Below are 20,307 nucleotides of genomic sequence, written 5' to 3' on the forward strand. Positions count from 1 at the left end.
AGTGGAATAATGAATGGAGCTGTTAGTGTACACACAGCAGCATTCAGATAAATCAGATTTTTGCTACCTGCTTAATGGCCATGACATGATTGGAGCTGCAGAGCTGTCTTCAGTTGCCCTCCAGATAGGCTGGGGTCCATTCCTCTAAAGCTGCCTAGTAAAAACGATAAAAGCCTTCTCTTTAGAAATAGCACCCGTGCAATTCCTCCCTCCGTCAACACTGGGCAGTGCTGGTGATGGACAGGCCTCCTCCTGTTGCACTGCAGCATCCCTGCATGAGAAACAGCCCAGGACTAGGGGATCTTGCTTGCCACTCCAAGGCTGGTGTTCCCAATGACAGCATCAAGTGAAATGAGCAGCTTTCAGAACATCTGACTTCAATAACACCAGATCAGCCACTGGGGGAAGAGGGTCAGATGGCGAGAGGCCCTGTAGCAGTTTGCAATACTAAAAGTGACTTGGCCCAACACCCAGTTTTCACTTGGGTGATTCGTCAGTGTTGCTCCATTTGCTTTTCTTTTCCTGGAGCTCTGCTGTTTCACTCCAACAATTCATTCAGGCACACGCTCACTTCCCACCCTCCCTCAGCCAGGATTTGTACATGGTGTACATTTGACTAGTCTGCGGCGAGGGGAAGAAAAAAAAATAGAAATCAAGCATTATTTGCCTCAGGGCACGCTAACTAAAGATTTACAGACTTTGCAGGTCAGGTTTCAAGTTGCTTTAGCAAACAATTTCAAACCATAGACATTTACCTGAAGATTAAGGTTCATTTAAGAGACAGAACACAAATGTAAAGCTGAGAGGTTTTACAAGAGAACAGCCCCTCTTGAACTCTGAAACGATCCAGGGTGTCAGTGGGGAGAGGGCCCACATTTCACCTTTCTTTACACACACGGACTTGATGGTGGACTGCAGAGAGGAAGGGGTAGGACTGCCCTCCCACCTCCTGAAACAAGAGTGCAGGAAACACAGACCGGGCAATTTGGGATAGTTAATAGCTGGGTAGGAATGCTGGGTTTTGAGGACTAGCTCTGGTTTTCTGAAGCTATAATATGGAACAGAATGTAGTAAAATCGTTGTAAAAGCCCAGCTATTTCTAGTTCTGGCAAACACAGCTCTACCTTAGAGAAGCTATTTCTAAGCTGCATTATTTCAGCATTTTATTCTGGTCTCAGCACACACCATATGCCCAGCTAAGGTGCTAAATAAAGGCCAAGCTGGATGTGATTTTGAGCAGCAGCAGTTGCTACACGCACAGCTCAGAAGACTCCAAGAGCCCCAGATGCATGAACCCAACAACACTGAGCAGTGCTGAGCTCTGGACAAGCCGTCAGCACAGTGGCACCCAAGAAGATTTGGTGTTTTGCAAGAAAATCACTACTCTTTCTCCAAAATGAGCCTGTGTGCTAGACAGTCAGCTTTCCAAGAGGGACTAATCATCCCCAATTAGAGTTTGGGATACCAAGACAAGCAACAACACCCCCCTGCCAGTTCTCCACAGTACACAAAACCTCTTTTACAAGAGGCTGGGGGACTTTGCATTGTAAAGGCTACAGACCTGCCTTGTCTACATTATCATAAAATATGCCTGAACATGAACTTGAACTAAAAAAAACAAACACAAAACCAAACCACAAAGTCTCTCCTTAACAAATACCAGACATCAAATGCAATTTTTATTGTTATTGCTTTTAATCAGTTTTATTTTAATAGCATGGAGGTTTCAGCTGGGAGCAGGCAGAACGTGGACCTGAGCAGGGCACAAGTTGCTTTCTCTTAAAAAAAACTTCAAGAACAGATGGGGGAAAAAATTTGGGGTGTTCTTCCCCCCTCCTCCCCCAACTTTGTTTCATTTCCCCTCCCACTCCCTGAGACCTGACAAATACAGCTACCCATTCCTGGAAGGAGAAAACAACGACCAAAAAAGAAAAAAAAAAAAAAAAACACAAAACAATCTTTGAGCTTAGGTTTTCTGATTTATTTATTTTTTAAGTCTCAAAATCTAAAAAACTCTTATTGAAATACAGCAATATGCTAATGTTGATTTCATTAGCAAAAGGAAATGTCAATGGTTCACAGAAGTTTTTGCTCACTATTTTAAATACCTATTAGCTAGTGTTTGTATGCTTTCATCTTCCTCTAACTTTAGAGGAAACTGACACACACACCAAAACAAAACAAAACCCTTACAAAATGGTAAGAACTTGAAGCTCATAAATATTTGGGAATCTGCCTCACCCTTGGAATCAATGGCTTAATCATTAGGAGTAGGTATTGTTACAAGTTTCACTCTCACTCACATGCATACCATTGCTTTGCACCAAGGTTCACAAAACCTTGGGATGTCTCATTACTCTAAAAATGTCTTTCTTCTCTTATACAACGGAAATGGTTGGCCTTGTGTATTTAGTTTGTCTGGATTTAAAGAGTAGAGCAACACAACAAGCCCTCTGAAATAAAAACCTTGTTTCATTTGAAAATAAATATTTACATTTTCCTTCAACACTACAGAACTTTTAACATCCTGTTTATCAACACCTTCAGGTTTTTAAGTTACTTTGTTTAAAATAAAAGTTTATTCAAGGCATGAGTTTAAAACATTACTTCAAGATGAGAAAAGCTTTCACATCTTGGAAACAAAGTATAACCAGATAACCTAGGAGGGGGACAGAGGAATCTGAACATTTCCACGACAGAACAAATAGCATCGACCTCACGCTTACATAGCTTTGCTATTGCTCCCACGTGCTACTGGCAGGCAGGGAGATGCTTTTGTTGCATGGTAGAGCCAGCCAATATCATACAGAAAGAGAAAAATCCCCAAACTCTTAAATTAAAATTTTCAAAGATGGTATAACATCATCTTCATGAAGCTCTCTAAAACAAGCTTTACCGATTTGAAAAAAAAAAAAAAAAAAAGAAATATATATACAGGAGAAAAGCACTTTAACAGCCTAAACTCATGGATCTCTCTTAAAATTGACACCTGGGGATATCAGGGCTGCTTTAATTACCTAAATTCACAGATAGCAATTACACTTGAGAAAATCATTTGTGATACCCTTACCTACGGTGCTGTCAGTTCAAAACTCTCTGATCTCCCTCAGTAGGATTTAAGCACTAGATGTCATTGTTTTACAGAGGAAACAAAGAAGTACAAACTCAGGTCTCCACAAGCTTGCAAAGACGAGGATAAAAAGTACCAGACCCCATCCTTTGAATATTTACTGTTCTGAAAGTTATCACTATCGTGTTTGTGACCACAGAGGTTTCGTCTCAGGCAGACGGGTGGAAGGGTACACAGAAGTAAGATGAAGTTATTTAGACATTGAAACCCACACAGAGGGATTGCTGAAGTTCACCTTTAGAAGCACAGCGTGTCCCAAAAGGATGGGCAGGGTCTAACACCTCTTTAAGCAGCATCCCCACTGCTGTCCTCGCTTACCCACTCCCACCAGGACTTGACTCACAGCAAGCACTCAGGTGCCTGTTTCCAACCTTTTCCCGGGCATTACTGTATTGAGTGTGGTGACTGCAGAAACATAGGTATTTAAGACAAGCTACGTACGGTCAGACACTAATGTTTAAAAGAAGAAAAAGAGAAAAAATAAAAGAGGAGAGAAGCAAATGACTGTAATTTCAGGTTACTATTTCCTACACTCTTCACAGACAGGAAGAAGAGCGCCTTTAATTCAAACCGTCTCAGAGCGAGAGCGCTAAAGAAGTAATTTAGGAGCCGGGAGGAAATTGCGAGCCCTAATTACAGGAGCGGAGCCCTGCCAGCCTTTAATCCAGCCGTGGGGAGGGGGGAGCCGGCGGTACCGAAACCACAAAACGACCCCTAAAAAAAAAAAAAAACCAGCAGCCACGGCTGCTCGCAAAGAAACGAAGCTGAGGAGCGGGACCCCAGAGGGGACCCCAAAAAGGACCCCGGCTCCCCCGGGAGCGGAGCAGGGGGACCCCCGGGGGCTTTCAGCGCCTCACCTCCAGCCACCTCCGCGCCTCGGCGAACGCCGCCTCGCACTCGGCGTCCTCTCGGCCCTCCATGGCCGGGCAGCGCTCGGTCCTCAGCCGGCAGCGGCCGCTGTCATTCAGCTGCTTGCTTTTAACGCTCCCGGCCCCGTCTCCTCCCTCCTTTTCTCCCTCCTCCTCCTCCTCTACCTCCTCCCCCTGGCCCTCGGCGACCGCAGGAATCCGAGGAAGCCGCTCGCTGAGAAACCGCACCGCGGCCCCCGCCGCCTGCCGGGCACGGCTGGGGACTGCCAGCCTGTGGGGGCGACACCTTGTTCCCCACCTGCCCCTTCAGGGACAACACCTTGTCCCCCCACCGGCCCTTCAGGGCCACCACTACCTTGTCCTGCTGCCCCTTTCACCCTGTGAGAGACCCAGGTCTGCTCCTGCCACCTTTCCTAAGGGGAACCGGTGCCACCAGTAGCCCCACGGCAGCCACTGCTGCTTTCCCCATATCCCCAACAGCTTTGGGACTTCTTGACACCTGGCATCGACCTGCGTTAGGGCCCAGAGCTGAATGACTTCCCTAGGGGAGGTCTTCCCTAGGGGAGGTCTTCCCTGGGGAGGTCTCCCTTAGAGACACTTCCCTAGGGGAGGTCTTGCTTGGTGAGACCTTCCTTGAGGAGTCCTTTCTCCTCCCCATGGAGCCCTCTCTCCTCCCCAGGCCCAAGGCAGATGCAGGCCAGCTGGGGTGGCACCACACATCGCTGGAGTTGCTTCCAGGCTGCCCTAGCCCTAGAGCTGGGGCAGAGCGGGTGTGCTGACTGAATGGTGTGTGGGAGGGCAGCAGCCGCCCAGTGGAGCAGCTGAAGGAGGATCAGGACAAAAAGCCTTTCGCAGGCATGTTGAGGGGTACCTGATATCATTGGCACTTTCTACTGAAGGTGACCTGTTTCTACTCGAACTTCTAATAGCGTTTTTCTTACGTTTCTGCTTTGTAGACCTTTTTAGGATGGGAGTGAAGACTTTAAGAGATCATCTCAACATACCAACCAACAAGCTGTTAGCCATCAGCGTCTGCCGTACACGGAGATGTGGATTTAGTGGTACACAAAGGCACGAAAACCCAATGCTAGTGGCTGAAATAAGTTCCACAGCAGACAGAAATGATGTCGTTAGCTCCTCTCAGTGGTATGATTTAAGACATCTCTGATAAAAAGGCAGCTACGAGTGAAATTATAATGAAAGTTATAATTTTGAAGACTTTTGCTACTCCTCTTTCCCACCCGAAGCCAGATCAGCCAGCCACAAGACTGAACGCAAGCCAAGAATCTGTGTTTCTCTCGAGTGGGAAGCCAGAGCATCAGAAACCAACCCTCCCACTCTCACTCGTTAGCACTCATGACTGCAAAGATTAAAAAAAAAAAAAAAAAAGTCAAAGCAAGTATGCGCTGCTGTAGGCTGACGTCAGTTTTCATTAGTTGTCATTGCTAATTTCTTTCTGGAGAACTCATGCAGTGTTTCCCAGCCTTTTTACTCTACATAAAAATAAGATGCTCATCCTTCGAAAGGAGAAACCAACTATGAATACTATCAACAATTTAATTTAAGAATAAATTCCATGAAATGGGTTTGAAAAAAGGTCATGCTTTTAAAGAGTTTCAATTATTTCTGGTTGTTTTATTGCACTTAATGACTAATCAAATCACTTTTCATATGATTAATATTTGACATCAAAAACTCCAAGTAAATTTGACAAAGTCCTCCTGTTAGTAAGCTGCAAAGACCACAGCAGCTTTCAAACAGCAGTTACTCTCTGAGAAACAAAAGCTCCCAAATGCACCATTTTTTTTTTCTTAAAGTGCATTTTAGATTGTCACATACAAATTTTCTCTTTAAGCACAAACAACTGAAGTAGTTTAATATACCTTTGTGCTAACAAGCCACCAGACTCTTAGATCAGAAAAAAAAACTACATACACCAGGCACAATTGCTAATTATTGGTGTTGAAAGTAGCAAACATAATATCGCTCTACTCGGCAAAAAACAAAGCCTTGCCATGTCTGTGCTCCCAGGGATAAGTGAAGCAACAATTTGTCACTTCCCTTTCGTAGAGAGTTCTACAAATATTTGGTACAATAATATTTTCCATCAAGGCACGTATTTCATCTCTCAAGGAAAATCCGTATTTATTTTTTAAATGTGGGCTGTGGGCTTGCTTTGTTTGTTTGTTTGTTTTTCTTCTGTATCTTGCATTAGAATGACAGAAAAGGTCTTTTCCTTCTCACGTGGTTTAAAAACTTGATGATGCAGCCATGACTGAAGGGAAAAATGCATTGCTCTGGTTCTGGCATTCTTCGTTTCTCAACAAAACGCTCGCAGTATCATGGGAAAGCACACACCAATATACTTAAAAGAGCTTGAACAATCCCGAGTGCTTAATAGCAGCCCTGCTCCACTCAGGTAAAATTACAGAAGCGCTGAGTATGCATCATCCCTTCACTCCTACACGCACCATTTCCATACGGTGAGGTGCGTGGCCAGCCCGGGCTGCCGCAGCCCAAGAGGGATTTCCTGGCAGTCACTAGCACTGAATGCCTGCAGCCAAACCGTGCTACATGCGAAGGTGGCGAGGCTCTGGCAGGGCTGCACAAGTTTGGAAATAGAGCAGTGTTTTCCCACGGAGCCTGAGCTAATGAGCAGAGGTTGTACAGATGAGGCAATGCCTGCACGGGCAGCGCAGAACCAAAAACAACAAGTGGCTCTGCAAGGCTTTTGTGCCTGCGTTAAGAAGCCGGCTGGACAACACATGATGCGGTGGCTCATTTCTGGTATCCAACCTATCCAGCTTCTTCCAGTGCCAGAGATACTCCACCATCTCACAGATCCCTCTCCTGGCTCAGTGTGCTGGTCTTCCCTTGTCAACACACTTTTAAGAACCCTTCCAAAAGAAATGTTCAGGAGAAAGTACCGTCTTATATATTAATAAACCCCAAATTAACACCAAAATTAAAGGAAAATAGAAGGGAAGCTTACTCTGCAGGACAACTGATTTGAAGATTACATAGGAAAAAAAATGAACAAAATTGTACTGGCAATATACCCAGAGTTCTTATTTATAAGCTCTTCCCTGATATTTGAGATGTATTTTTCCAGTGTGCCCGTGAAAAATCCCACCTCAGTTTTACTATCCCAACCCTGTCATTTGACATTTCCTTTGTCAGAAGTTCACTTAATCACTCCTAATACTCAATTAAAATTCCAGTTATGAAGTTATTTTGCAGTAATTGCACATCCCTATTTATTACTTAAAAATACCAACATCTGAACACTGAAGAGCATATGGCGTACATATTTTCCCAGATAACCGATGTAGCTTTCAACTGCTCTTCCTCTTCTTTCCCCACTCTGGCAGTGCCTTATCTATATTAACTATACTTTAGTTGCTTAACTGTAATCATCTGAGTGACATTTAACACAAAATATGCTCTTTCCCAATTATCTTGTGACAACCTTTATTATATTTCATGGCATTAGTAGGAAAACAATGCAGTTTTTCTGTTTAATCAGGCCTTTGACTTTTATTTAAAAGCAAGTTTCAGGGCTTCACTAATGTCCCTAGCAACATAAATACAAGACTTAATGACACTGCATTTTGTTGGGGGTGAAAACAATACTCCAAAGGGAAGCTCATTAGTATTGTTCTTCCCTCTCACTTTTCCAGTCAGCTGGCTTATAGAAAACAGAGTCTTGTTGTTAGTGGATTCTCCAGGTGACATTTTTAGACAAACACTCTGACTTCTCCTTTAGAGTGCAAAAGATGCTCTTAAGTGATAAAGCAGACTCCCAGGCCTCTTTCTTTTCAATAAAGAAGGAAAATTCTGCCAGATTACTTCTGGCATAATCCCATTCCTTTTTCCTGTAATGACAATTAATAAAGAATTAAAGCACCCTCTGGGACACAGAAGGTTCAAGTTCCTTTGGCAGCAGTCTTAACTGGAAGCAAACCTGAAACATTTCACTTCAAAGAAATAAATAAATGCTTTTCTGAAATGTCAAAAACATGCACATTAAACAAAACCCACCTTCATGAGAATCCTAAAGCACAAGATTGCTCAGCCAAAAAAAATAAAAGTTGCTACTAATTCAAGTGGAAAAATTGGTCATCAGTACCTTAAGATCCCGTGAGTGGCACGGGAGAGATGGCAAAGGGAAAGGATATCATGTAGCATTCAGTACTGCCATCTGACAAATTCATGATACTCCTATAGTGGTAAAAAAAAAAAAAAAAAAAAAAAAAAAAAGTGTATGGCTATCATAGCTATCTTAAAATCTATAGACCATTTGTGTTCTCCTTAAAAAAAAATAAAAATTAAAAAATTGAAACAGGCCGTATGTTTTCTATCATTTATTTCAGTTAGCTGAGATGCTTCCTATGGCTGTATTCACCTGGGTGTTCCTGCTGCCGTCCTAGCAGTTGAACTACCATTAGTTACCATTGTGGCTTTTTTGGGGTGAAAAAAAAAAAATCAAGTTTTTCCACATATACAAATAGCATACACTGGTTTAACTACATCTTTTTGATAATTTATTGACATTATTAGGCTTGAAAAACAAAATTAATTTTTATTCAAAATGTAAAGGTAAGAAATGTAAAATATTAGTAAGAAGAAACAGTCATTTTTCTGGCTTTTTTTCTTCCATATATTTATTTATAAATAATTCAGTGAAAATTGTCTTCAGTCACCTGCAAAAGTTCTTATAATATTCTTGTATCATTTCATTAAAAGATGCAGATAACCTTGTATTTCAAGTTTTTGCCCATTATCACCAACTCCACTCAAAATGTTATATGCAAATGATACGAATGATAGTCCTGCTTTGAGCTAGCTCGTTGTTATTACTATAAGTATCACAGGTAGTAATTCCCAAAACTTTTAAGGGGGTGGAAGGAGAAAACCCCACCACACACAAGTCTTGCACAAAATGCATGCGTGTATATAAATACACAAAGTTGCTTCAGGAACAAGTACTAAGGTACAGCAAGGACAAACGCAAAGTTTATTCCACGTATACTACAGTTAATCAAGATGTTAGGGAAGTATCAAAATTTGTACTATTAACATATGGCAACAGTTTTATTGTTACAATACATTGCAGTAGATTAGCCCAACTGGAAAAGTTTTAAGCTGCAGACAGTGCGATTGCATTAAATCTTAGTTCTTCTGGGTCACGTTCCATGAATTTCTTGCAAACTTCTATTGCATCCTAGGGAAAAACATACAAACAAATGAGACCAGCACAATTATAAATCATACTTATTCAAAAAAAAAAAAGCAACTGAAATATGAATAAATGGACTTTTCCATAAAGGATTACTAAATAGTCTAACAAGTCTATATAAACTATATTTCTGATCTGAGTTACTGCTATTCAGGATTATTTATGGCAGTCATATGGGCAGCATAAGAGACCAAAGGTTTTGCACAGAACCAGAACAACTGATTTTTTGTGACTGAATATTAGTTTGTGCAACAGATGTGTTACTTGTTTGACTTTCCAAACACATCTCTGAAGCTTGCCTTTACTAGTATTGCTCTACTCTGAAATTTTTCCTTTGTCTCAAGATGAACATAAGATGTGTGGGGTAAGTGAAAGATTATTTATAATTCTTTTAACTGGCTTTGGGGTGCAATATGGAGACCACATGTTATCAGAAAAAAAAAAGACATTAAAATAAAAAGAAGACGCTTTATCCAACTTCTACCCCTGCCCAAACAAGCACAAATTGTATGCACGCTTCACAGAGATTAGTCAACAGCTCTAAACTATAGAAGGTTTTGTTTGTTTGTTTTTCAGTTTCTCTGGTTTCTATCTTTTGTAAAGCTAATCCAGGCTGGATACCATAAGAGTCAGATGTACATGTTGTCTTCTCTCAGCTTCAACTTATTATCCTTCTTTGGGGATGGCAGTTTATCTTGCCAGTTAAGTGTATTTCCTTTCAGATTCATTTCTCAGCTACACAACTCCCAACACAAAGACACATCCAAGAGAAACCATGAATGCAGACAAGAATGATTATTAGCAAGGAAGAAAGGGCAGAAATTTTAAGTGTTGGAAAGCAGATCAACTTCTGTCTAACTTGGTGTCTATCAAACTAACTAAACCGAATGAAGGAAAATGAGAAATTTTCAGTTTAATCACTTCATCTCACATACAATTTCAAAACAGCACCGGCATATGAAAATCCCAGTAGAGAAAAAAGTCAGTCTGATCTGTTGCACTCAGCCCTTCTGACAATCCCCATTTTCACATTATGATATTCTCTCAACACCAATAACAACATGAGCATTCTGAAATACTTTAAAATTGAATAAACATAATTTTGTCTCTCAAACCCACTTGCTCATCCAACCATAAATATAGCAAGATTGAATTTTGTATAATACCATTTAAGAATATTTTCTATTCCTACCTCTAAGAAAGAATCATCACTAGTTTCCCCATGGTTTATTGGAAATGGCTTGCGTCCATCTGTGGAAACAGAAAGCAGGATTGATCAATGCATTTATGAAATTAAAATAGTTTCATTTTTTTTGCTAGAAGAATCAATTCAACAGCATTTTTTTTCCCACTCTATTTACAAAAATGCTACTTCCTTTTTGATATAAGTATCACATGAACTATAATATGCAACTAGCTACTCCCTAGTTTCTTCTCTACCGCTGACTGCTTCAACAGGCATCATTAGGTACATCCTTCTGCAGTAAAAATATCCAATCAAAATGATGAATTATCTTTTATTTGAAAAAATAAGGCTATAAGGCTATGAGTTGCAACTTTTCAACTTCTTAGTGCTGGTGCAGTACTTCTGTTTTACAAGGGGAGAAGAACAGTTTCAGCTACACTTACTGGATTTAACCAGGACATCTGTGGCGTTTGACAACTGTCATCAGGGACTCCATGACAGACCAAACCCACTGGTTGGAAGAGCATAACTGAAATATTATTCTCATTTAAGCAACAAACAAACCCAATAGCTTAGGTACTAAGTATTTTCACAACACTAAAAAAAGGAGGGTTGCTATAACTACATTTTTCCTCATTTGCAATATAATAATGCTGTAATGCCCAGTATTTTTAAATAATTCTATTTATAGAAATAAGTTTGATGTTACTTATATGAGATGCATAACAATATGAGAACATATGTCAGGATATCTTAAGTATTTGCTAGACCAAATTCCCTTCTGGTTCTGTCCTTTTTTAAGACTTCCCTCCCCACAGATTCCACTGAAATCAATACTACTTCCAATATACATTTTCCATAACTGAAAATAGATTCTATGTTAAAATACTTTTGTATTTACAACCACGAACAGCCTCTTGTTCATATTAGAGCAGTGACTGAAGATATAATAACACAAATTTGTCAGAACATGTCAGGAAACAATACTGAACAGTTCTGTTCAAAGATAGGTTTGATTAGATTTTTTTTTTACATACAACTTGGCAGAACTGTATTTTAAACTCATCTGCCTATAAATAATGTCTTCAGTCCTTATGTTTTTACCACAGAATATTCACGTTGACTCCCCAGCATTTTCTGCCTGCCAAAGCCCAAATGCAGGCCACAGTGAATAAAGCCAGTGAATGAATCAAAAAACCTTCTCCCATTTTCCTACTTTTAAGTATTTTTCACTTTATTCCGCTAGTCCAAAGAGAAATTATTTTAAGAACAAAGGAAATAATATTAGCATTCCACTATACAGTTGAGCTAGATGCCTTTTTTTTTTTTTTAAATTAAAGCAAGAAATTAAAGTGAGCTTTAAACATGATAATCATAATTTGTAGGGTGCTCTTTAAGTAGAGCAAATTAATGAACAATGAAAAGGTAGCATGGAAATAGTTGCACACAACTGAAAAAAAGAGAAAGCCATTCATCATGTTTTGAAATTAAGTCAGAACATATTTAGATTACATCCTACAATATTTGGATGCTATTTCCATGCTATTTGATCTAGTTCACTGATAGACCTACAGCATCATGAAGATACAGAATTTCATGCCTACTGTTTGTGACTGGCCACTGATATTAACCCTTAGATTCACTTTAATATAAACATCTAACATACAGCTTATGTCCCAGGTTATGACTAGTTGTCACCTGTTAAGGGCACTGCTTAATTACATGCCAATTTTCAAAAGTAGCAGAATATGTTCCCACCATAAAATATCGGGAAAATTAGGTCAGGAAAGACCACTGAATTCCTGTTTTTAAATCCATATCTACTTGACAGTTTTTTAAAAGGCCTGCAGCAAAATATAGTTGCCCAGCAACATGCTTCGGATTTGAGTCATTAGAGAATATTTGAACAGAACTTGCTGCTACACAGTCTGAAGAGGGGAGGAAAATAGCTGTAAGTAATTCAGAAAACAGAGATACTGTTTTGAAGTTAACTGCCTAGTGAGCACTAAATTAAGACAGATTAAAAACTAACCAGCCTCTAACAAATGAGTTGCAGAGCATTAGTATCTGCTAGTATTCTGAATATGTAATTTCTGTTTTAACTGTATCATGCTATTTAATAATATAACTAACACTTGCAAAGTTGCATATAGTTCATTTATTAAGCAGGTCAGGGACACAAATATAAGTGCTTTCCTCTCTGAAACTGTAAGCGTTCAGCACTTATTTCATGCTTCCCATCTCTGCAAATAATGGAGGAAATTCAGAGACAGTCAATTATTATGCTCCATTTTATCTTAGTAGAAGAGAGTTGAGGAAAAGTCAATCCAAAAAAGCAATGGGAAAATTGCTGCAATTGTTTGACAGAAACCCTGCCACACCTTAAATCCTATCATGCATATGAAGAGAACCTAAGCCCTACTACATTAAATCAAATTATCTAGTCTCAAACTCTGATAGTTAATGAGATTACTAGTTGTATTTGTTCTGAGCAAATGGAGAGATAAAAAGTGTCCTTACCCAATTCATAGAGATGACCACCTACGTTAACTAATGCAATAAAGTGAAGATCTACTTTTTCATCTATACTTGGTGCCTGCAAAACAAACAAAAACCATATTGCATTCATTAAGAATCATCACAGTACGATTAATGAGAATATATCACAATACGCAAGACACCTGGCCAAGAGATGCATGTGAGAAGCACATTCTGGATCTATGCAGAATGGCAGAAGTCACACTGCAAAACATTTTTAAACATAAAGAAGCTTCCTGAAAATACATACGCATCAGTAAGAATAATGTCATTCAAGTTCCTGGAAGCATTTTCAGTTATAGTACTATATAACAACTTTGTTTTTCATTACCAAATTAGAAGTAGTATCAACTCAAATAAACCAGCATTAAAAATTAGCTAATTGATATAAACTGCAACTCCTTCACTAACCTGCCTCCCGTCACAAAGCCGTGTAGGACCGAAATGTGAACCTACTGTATTTTAAAACCAAAAATATTCACTTGGTCAAAGTAATTTTTCTGGTACGTCACTTATAGTACATGAACCTGTTTTCTCCTCACAGGCAGAGGAAAGAAACTACTCCCAGGATAAAATTCACACATCTCCTAATTGGCAAGGAAGGAAAACTGTGAGGTGCATACAGCTCTATTCATCTCAGAGACTTCCGCAGTTTCAAGGTAGCATCACAGGGCATCACCACTGCATGTCAAGAAAGGACTGAAGTGCAGTAACAGCATCAAGTGACTTGACATAAAAAAATGGTTAGACGGTGAAGATCTATCTAGCACAGTACCGTGTTGCCAACTGCAGCAAGCAAAAGCTTTTTCTGAAGAAAACATGCATATTGCTCTACTCTGCCAGCATGCACTCCCAGCACAATGTCCACTAAGCAGCATTTTTTGAATTTCCATGCCAAGAGCTGCATCATCACTGTTATGTTCGATAGCAACTGATGCTCCTTTCCTCATGAATCTGTCCAGTCTGCATCTGAGCCCTGATTCACAAGTAAGAATACACTGCTTGAGGGAATCGGAAAAAGAACCTCAGTTTATCTTAAAAGACTATGGAGAATCTGACTTAGGAGAAAATACATTTAATACATGTATATTTAATACATTTTTCCGCCATCCTTGCTCCTAGCTTTATGTGTATTTCTTAAAGCATTCAAATCTAAGAATTTGGCAGAAACAGATTACAGTGTAAAATGGATTATGTAGAACCTTACATTTACATCATGTTTTCAAGACTGGGTTAAAATTTTCCTTCTTTCTGATGATTGTGAAGAAAGACTGAAAGATGAAGAAATGTAGAATGATCAAACCAACAGAGTGAAGGAGAAGGAATCGTAAGTCCTTCAACAGATCAAGAACACCAAAAACCACAACATTATAGAGGAACTGCCAACAGCTTATGGAAATGCTATATAGTAAGTTCAAAAAGAAAACAACAACAACAAAAAAAAACAAGCACAAACAACCTCCCCCAGTCCTCATTTGATTCCTCTCTGTGACAGTTAAGACTGAACGACACCAATACCCTGTTTCACATTTGTTTCAGATGGCCTCGAATGCAAAAAGGGCATTCCTGCAGCTGCAGATGAGGATGCTATGAAAGGGACAAGAGAACCTTTTTACCACAACTCCAAGGAGTCTTTTTTCCTTATGGTGTATGTGAATTACCTTTGAGAATTTTGTTTTAACGAACACCAAACAGTGCTGGGGCTTAGAAAAAGAAGCACTCTCAGAGTTCAGCTACTCCAGTTATCAACTTCCCAAGATCACAAGTTTCAGTAATATCCCCCAAACCACACAGGAATACCAATAGGAATAGGTGGTCGATTGATCAACTGTTTAGAGGCACGTAAACCACGGTGCTACATTGCCACCTAATCCCAGTGCAGCAGTACAGCTTCGCAGCTGCTGACTTTTCAATGAAAGCTACCAACTGAGTAATCTGAACTCACGGAATTTCAGGGTAAGAGGAAAGACTACTATCAGTTAGTCTCGCTTTATGAAGGAAATGGGTTGGCACTTCAAAGCTTTCATCAAACTAACGCTACTTGGGCTCAAATCAACATTAACTGGAAGAGCTCACAGTATCACAATTCTATCCCTATTTTCAGATTTTTGAGATCAGGTTTCACTCGGATTTAGAGCAAAATACAGTTGTCCCTTTAACCATTTTGAGGCTTTTTCTTTTTTAAACCAGCTTCTAGTAAGGACCTGTTCTCTAGAGAGACACTTGACATGCTTGGAATGCTAAGTCTACATACAGGTACAAGATGGACAGGGAGGCCATCAAAACAGCATGATTAATTTTTCTCAGAATTCATTTGAAGAGTTATAGAATGCTGCTAGGATTCTATATGTGCCTAATCTAATTATCATACTTCCATTAAGTGCTATCGCCACAACCCATGAGAACCATTGTGTCTACATTTTACATTCTGAGCTGTCACAGCAAAAACTGAGCAACCCCATAGAGAGGATGAAAGTTCTACACCAGTATTGAAGTTTCTACCATCAGCTCTAATGTAGACCATTTCCTCCCCCTGTGATTTCTTTTCATCTAATCTAGAATAGTAACAAATTTACTATGAAATAGATCTATCCCCTTTCTTGAAAATTTGAGATTTCAAACACTTCTTTTACACTTTTATATAAACACAAAGAAACAACAGCATCTGAAGAGTCAAGACAACCTAAAACCTTATGTTGCTTATGACTTCAGCAAACAAGTAACTGGGTTAAAGTTTCCCAATGTGATGAATCTAATTCAGAATATTCCCACCCATGCTGGGAAGAAGCAAAGACAACAATTTGCACATGTGTGCATACGTGCGTGTGTGTGCATGCACACGCAAAAAGCTGCCCTTTCAGGGCAATTTCTACTTCATTGGGAAGCTCCAGCAATTCTAACACCTGAACCAGATTATTTTAAATATCAAAGGTAGGGAAAGAAGAGGGAATATCAGCTTCAGGGAGATGTCTTTCGTGGTTTCTACGAAAAGCTACACCTTTGGCCAAGTTTTCAGCTTTTAATAAACAGTCTGCGGGAATGCTTAATAGAAAAAGAGAACATAGCTCTAAGAAGTCCGTTTGCATGTTCATTACTAGGTGGTATTTTAATAGCTATTAGAGAATATTCTCTTTATTACTCTTATTCTCAAAGACCACTGTAACATCAACATCAGTCAAGTGCTGGGAAAATCTGTTCCTCTGGTTTTCCACTTAGGAAGCCCACTCAGTGTGCAGAAGGAGACAGCAGATTTGAATGATCATTCTGAGGAACAAAGGAAGGAGAAAGATCTAAAAATCCAAAGATAATTGTTTAGCTAGGATCCAGAACTGACCTCTGGGATTCAAGATTGCTTTTTCAAGTCTTCAGAACAGCTGTAGCACTCAGTGAATAAAAAAACATATTTCTTTCCCATCCAGAAAAGACAGAAAGAGTACAAATATCAGTATCTTGGTACCTTACAGAAGCTTATGTTTTTGTTTCAGCCTTACTATAAGAAAGAAGTTTTGGTGGTATGCATCAGTGGACTGACTTTTCTATTTTATCTCTTTAAAAGAAAAATTGAAAAATAATGACCAGCAGATTTGAAACAGATTTGAATAGAAAAAAATACAAAAAGTTTAGCACTCGAAGTGATGATTATAAGAACATATCATAATTTTTTTCTGAAGGTATTGAGGTAATTCTTAATGCTAATAATATAGCGTAACTTTGTGGACACCCACTCTCATAGAGTTCACAAATTTTAGCCCACATGCTCAATGGGCAACTTTTCAACCGTTCAGTACCCCTTATTTTCATCATTTCACATTTGGCAGCTATTTTCTCTTGTGTCTTCCAACAGCTCTCTTTGTTATTAAAGGTGTTCTAAGGTTCACGGAAGTAACAGCCAGCCCAAATAGCACTTCCAAGGTATTTACCATACAAATGTAGCACCTTCCTCTTGTACTAGGAAGTTACTTGATTTTGGCACCTTTCACCATTGTAAGCTGCCCTTTGCTCATGAACTACAACATTGTTCTTTCTTCTTGTTGCTCTAACCTTCAGAAACTCAAAGGTACAATCCTAAGTCACTATCAGTCCAACTGTATCAGCTGGTCTAATAAACTTCATTTCATCTCCTACAGTCCATCTGGCTAATGCACGTAAACCCTTATCATTTAGGAGGCAGCATTCAATTTCTATCCATTTGAACTCTTTTGATCTTCATATGTTGGTAAATTTAGTATAAAACTTCAGCAAATCCACTAGTTTATTTTCCCCAAAGCTGCGCTTCAGGAGCGAACACACCACTGGGGAAAAAAAAAGTGTCTATCTTGCTCTTACGGCCATATTGAGTAACTCATCATCCCATTCTGCTTAAAATTTATTTAGATATAAAAAAAATATGAAAACACATTCAGTGATACATGACAGATTTTAGGCAGCTTCTTCTAACTGAATCTTGTATTTTATTATTTCCTTACACTGACTCTTGAGAAAATGCAGTGAAGCAAGAGGCCCCACAAACCAGTTCAGCAGAATGCTTTGTGTTACGGGCAGTGGCTAGAAAAACAAAAATAACAAAATAACAATAAAAAAAACCACTTGTGTTAAGTCAAGAAAATGATATCAAAAATCTGTCAAGTTATAAAAGGAGGTAAAGACTGATATGGAAAATACAATTTTGTATAACCTTAAGGAACAAAGTTACAGATGCATCAAACAAAGACTATTACAGGAGTAACTAGTAAGTATAAGAAAAGAAAAACTGTTTGGGGTTTAAGTGCACAATTGCACTTACAAGAAGAGAAATTAAAATATTTGAAGTGATGTTTGCACAAAAGAACAGTAGGTATGTTTTGAATTCAGTATGTTTTTAAGTAAAAGGGAAGAAGTGATACCTCTGCCATTGGGTAGATCAGGCGTCTATAATTTCCATTTTGAAGCATGGGACATACCTACACTACCTTTAGGCAAACTTACTATGTATGCCTGTGATGGGCATTTGAATCCTGTGAAAATACTGCAATTAAAACAATGACCACTGGAATGATGATCACGAGTTTCAGCAAGATTATTTCTGACTCATTCTCAGAGACCAGTCATGTCTCTATTCATGCTCAATATACTGTAGTGAGTTTATTGAACTTCAGATGCTCTGAAGCTTAACAGCTGAACATGCACAGCTTACTTCAGATCAAGGTATCCCTTGTCCATCCGGACAAGGTGCAAAAAGAAAGATGCAAAGCAACTGTGTCAAGTGTTGACCCAAAAATGGACAAGAAGTTCCCTTGTTAAGCACTGTCTGACGCATTTTTCTACCATGCTGTCCGTCTAAAGCTTATTAATTTTATGTCCCAAACTGTGGCTAAAACATGCAATATCAGGTTATGTAAAATTCCAAGCTGCAGGACAGCAGCATCTGATTTTGAACAAGAGGATGTCAAGCAAGAATGTGAAATTCAGAGATGGGTTCCATCAATGATGGAGTATCTGGATACAGAATGTTTATACAAATACACATCTACCTCTAAATACATAAGCAAGAGAGATTATTCAGGAGTACACACTTCTCAAGAGGTGATTTTTATTTTTAAGAAACAGGCACTTCAGTCTGACACAAAAATCAAGGGTTGAGTAACCGGGGGGAAAAAAACAGAGCAAGCTTTCTCATTTGAGAAGTGCAAGAAAGAAAAAAGAATTAAGAGATTAGTGTGACATAAAAAGCTGCAAAATCATCTCAAAGCAAGCAGAGGCAAAAAAAACTACAAGAGGAGATGAACTGAAAGAGCAAGAGATCATTACAAAGGTTGAGAAAAAGTCAACGTTACTAATAAAGCACGTTATTGTAGCTTAAAAATTCATGACATCTACTGCAATTTATTGTGTTTGCACAGAACACTTCAGGATTGTGTTTTTAATATTTTTTCTATAATATGGATTCCTCAGTCATCTGGAGACTTTACTTGAAAAGTCAAAGAAATATTTCAAGTATGGAGAGTCGTTTTATTTAAGGAGAAGAAAGACAGTCTCTCACCACCAACTTTCGCTCTTTTGTTTTGAAACAATCTATTTAGTGTCTGTTCGTGTTTAGTACTAGAAATGTTCTTAAAACTACAAGGAGGTTCAGCTTTATTTTAAACACAATATATAGGAACACCCCCCATGTTTATCATTTTTTAATAAAACCAATATTAGAACAGTTGCATACAATGCTGTACTAATGTCCAACATAATGTCTGCTTTTTGCAAATTATACTGATTTACATGTGGTTTATATGCCTTTGAATCTTCTTGGAAAGGTGTGTCACACAGAAGTGAAAAGACAGGTGTAGTAACCAATATATAATCACACTGCATACTGTATTCAGTGATAAATCTTTGCATGTAGGACTTACAATTTTAATCTGCTAGACGGACAGAGTCAGTAACTTAACTCTGTGCTTCTTCAAATCCTAAGGTATTTAACTAGCTCCAAATGATAACATCAAGCAAGTTTTGTGGTAATTGGATTACAAAGAGAGCTAGATACTTAATAACAGCAATTCATAAGATGAGACCCTTTCCTTGACTCCTTACTCTTTTTGACATCTATCAGGATAAAAATATAAAATCTGTGAGGAAATAGAAGCTTTTTGACACTAGTTTTTAATAGTAATAATATATTAAGAATGATTTCAACATCTGGAAAGACAAATCTGTATGAAATAGGAAATCTGGTCGACAGCACACTTGATTCACATTATTTAAAACAAAAAAGATAAACACAACAACATATGCCTCAATTAAGAACATCTAGTAACAGAGAAAATGTGGCTGTTACTAAAAAAATGCTTAAAGCCACTCCCTGTTATGATTTTAAGACCATTTACTTCTACACATCAAGATTTGTGTGTGTGCAGGCACATGTGCACAAACTGAAAAAATTATCACTCCTTAAAAACGGGCTGAAAAACTACTACATCACTCTTTCAGCTCAGTGTTTCTGATAGTTGTCACAGCACAGTTTAGAAATCCTAGCTATTCTGTGCATGTAACATTTTCTACATTTTCAAGACGTATTTGTGCCCTGTAGGTGAGTAAGAAAAAAAAAGTGAGGGGAAAAAAAGGTTTTTGATGACAAGCTTTTATGAACTAGAATGCCTTCACCTTCAACCAGAAGGTCTGTCTAGAAACTGGATAAAGAAACAGATGTCAAGTGAGAAAGTAAGCGAGCACCTTGGAATTACAAGGAACACTTCATCTTATTGAAACACTCAGGGATCATTAGGTGAGACTTAGAATGAAAGAAAAGGAGACTCGGTTTAGGATATGAGAACATAAACCTGGTCTCAAACAGAAGAAATAATGCCATTTGACAAGA

At 38.8% G+C, this 20,307-nt stretch overlaps 2 protein-coding genes and 1 long non-coding RNA gene across 25 annotated transcripts in view; 1 reads left to right on the forward strand and 2 right to left on the reverse strand.

Moving 5' to 3' along the window:
- The window catches only part of LMO7 (LIM domain 7), a 129,330-nt gene extending 125,186 nt beyond the window's left edge, over positions 1 to 4,144 (reverse strand). For 11 of the 23 annotated variants that reach the window (XM_038183937.2, XM_038183593.2, XM_038183903.2 and 8 more), the window contains exon 1: positions 3,988 to 4,144. In XM_038183937.2, coding sequence (XP_038039865.2) covers positions 3,988 to 4,050 — 63 coding nt within the window. In that variant the 5' untranslated portion in view covers positions 4,051 to 4,144. The remainder of the gene's footprint in view (positions 1 to 3,987) is intronic. The other 12 variants (XM_027473313.3, XM_038184093.2, XM_027473299.3 and 9 more) reach the window with 2 other exon arrangements.
- A 10-nt stretch (positions 4,145 to 4,154) lies between these two features.
- LOC140001303 (uncharacterized) lies at positions 4,155 to 5,674 on the forward strand. The gene is made up of 3 exons (XR_011806384.1): positions 4,155 to 4,392; positions 4,679 to 4,854; positions 4,956 to 5,674. It is a non-coding gene; the product is annotated as an uncharacterized lncRNA (long non-coding RNA).
- A 3,314-nt stretch (positions 5,675 to 8,988) lies between these two features.
- The window catches only part of UCHL3 (ubiquitin C-terminal hydrolase L3), a 29,522-nt gene continuing 18,203 nt past the window's right edge, over positions 8,989 to 20,307 (reverse strand). Inside the window, exons 5-7 of the mRNA XM_027473158.3 lie at positions 12,945 to 13,020; positions 10,431 to 10,489; positions 8,989 to 9,223 (exon numbers count right to left, since the gene is read on the reverse strand). Coding sequence (XP_027328959.2) covers positions 9,140 to 9,223; positions 10,431 to 10,489; positions 12,945 to 13,020 — 219 coding nt within the window. The 3' untranslated portion in view covers positions 8,989 to 9,139. The remainder of the gene's footprint in view (positions 9,224 to 10,430; positions 10,490 to 12,944; positions 13,021 to 20,307) is intronic.

The sequence above is a fragment of the Anas platyrhynchos genome, chromosome 1 (genome assembly GCF_047663525.1).
Source record: "Anas platyrhynchos isolate ZD024472 breed Pekin duck chromosome 1, IASCAAS_PekinDuck_T2T, whole genome shotgun sequence".
NCBI lineage: Eukaryota > Metazoa > Chordata > Aves > Anseriformes > Anatidae > Anas > Anas platyrhynchos.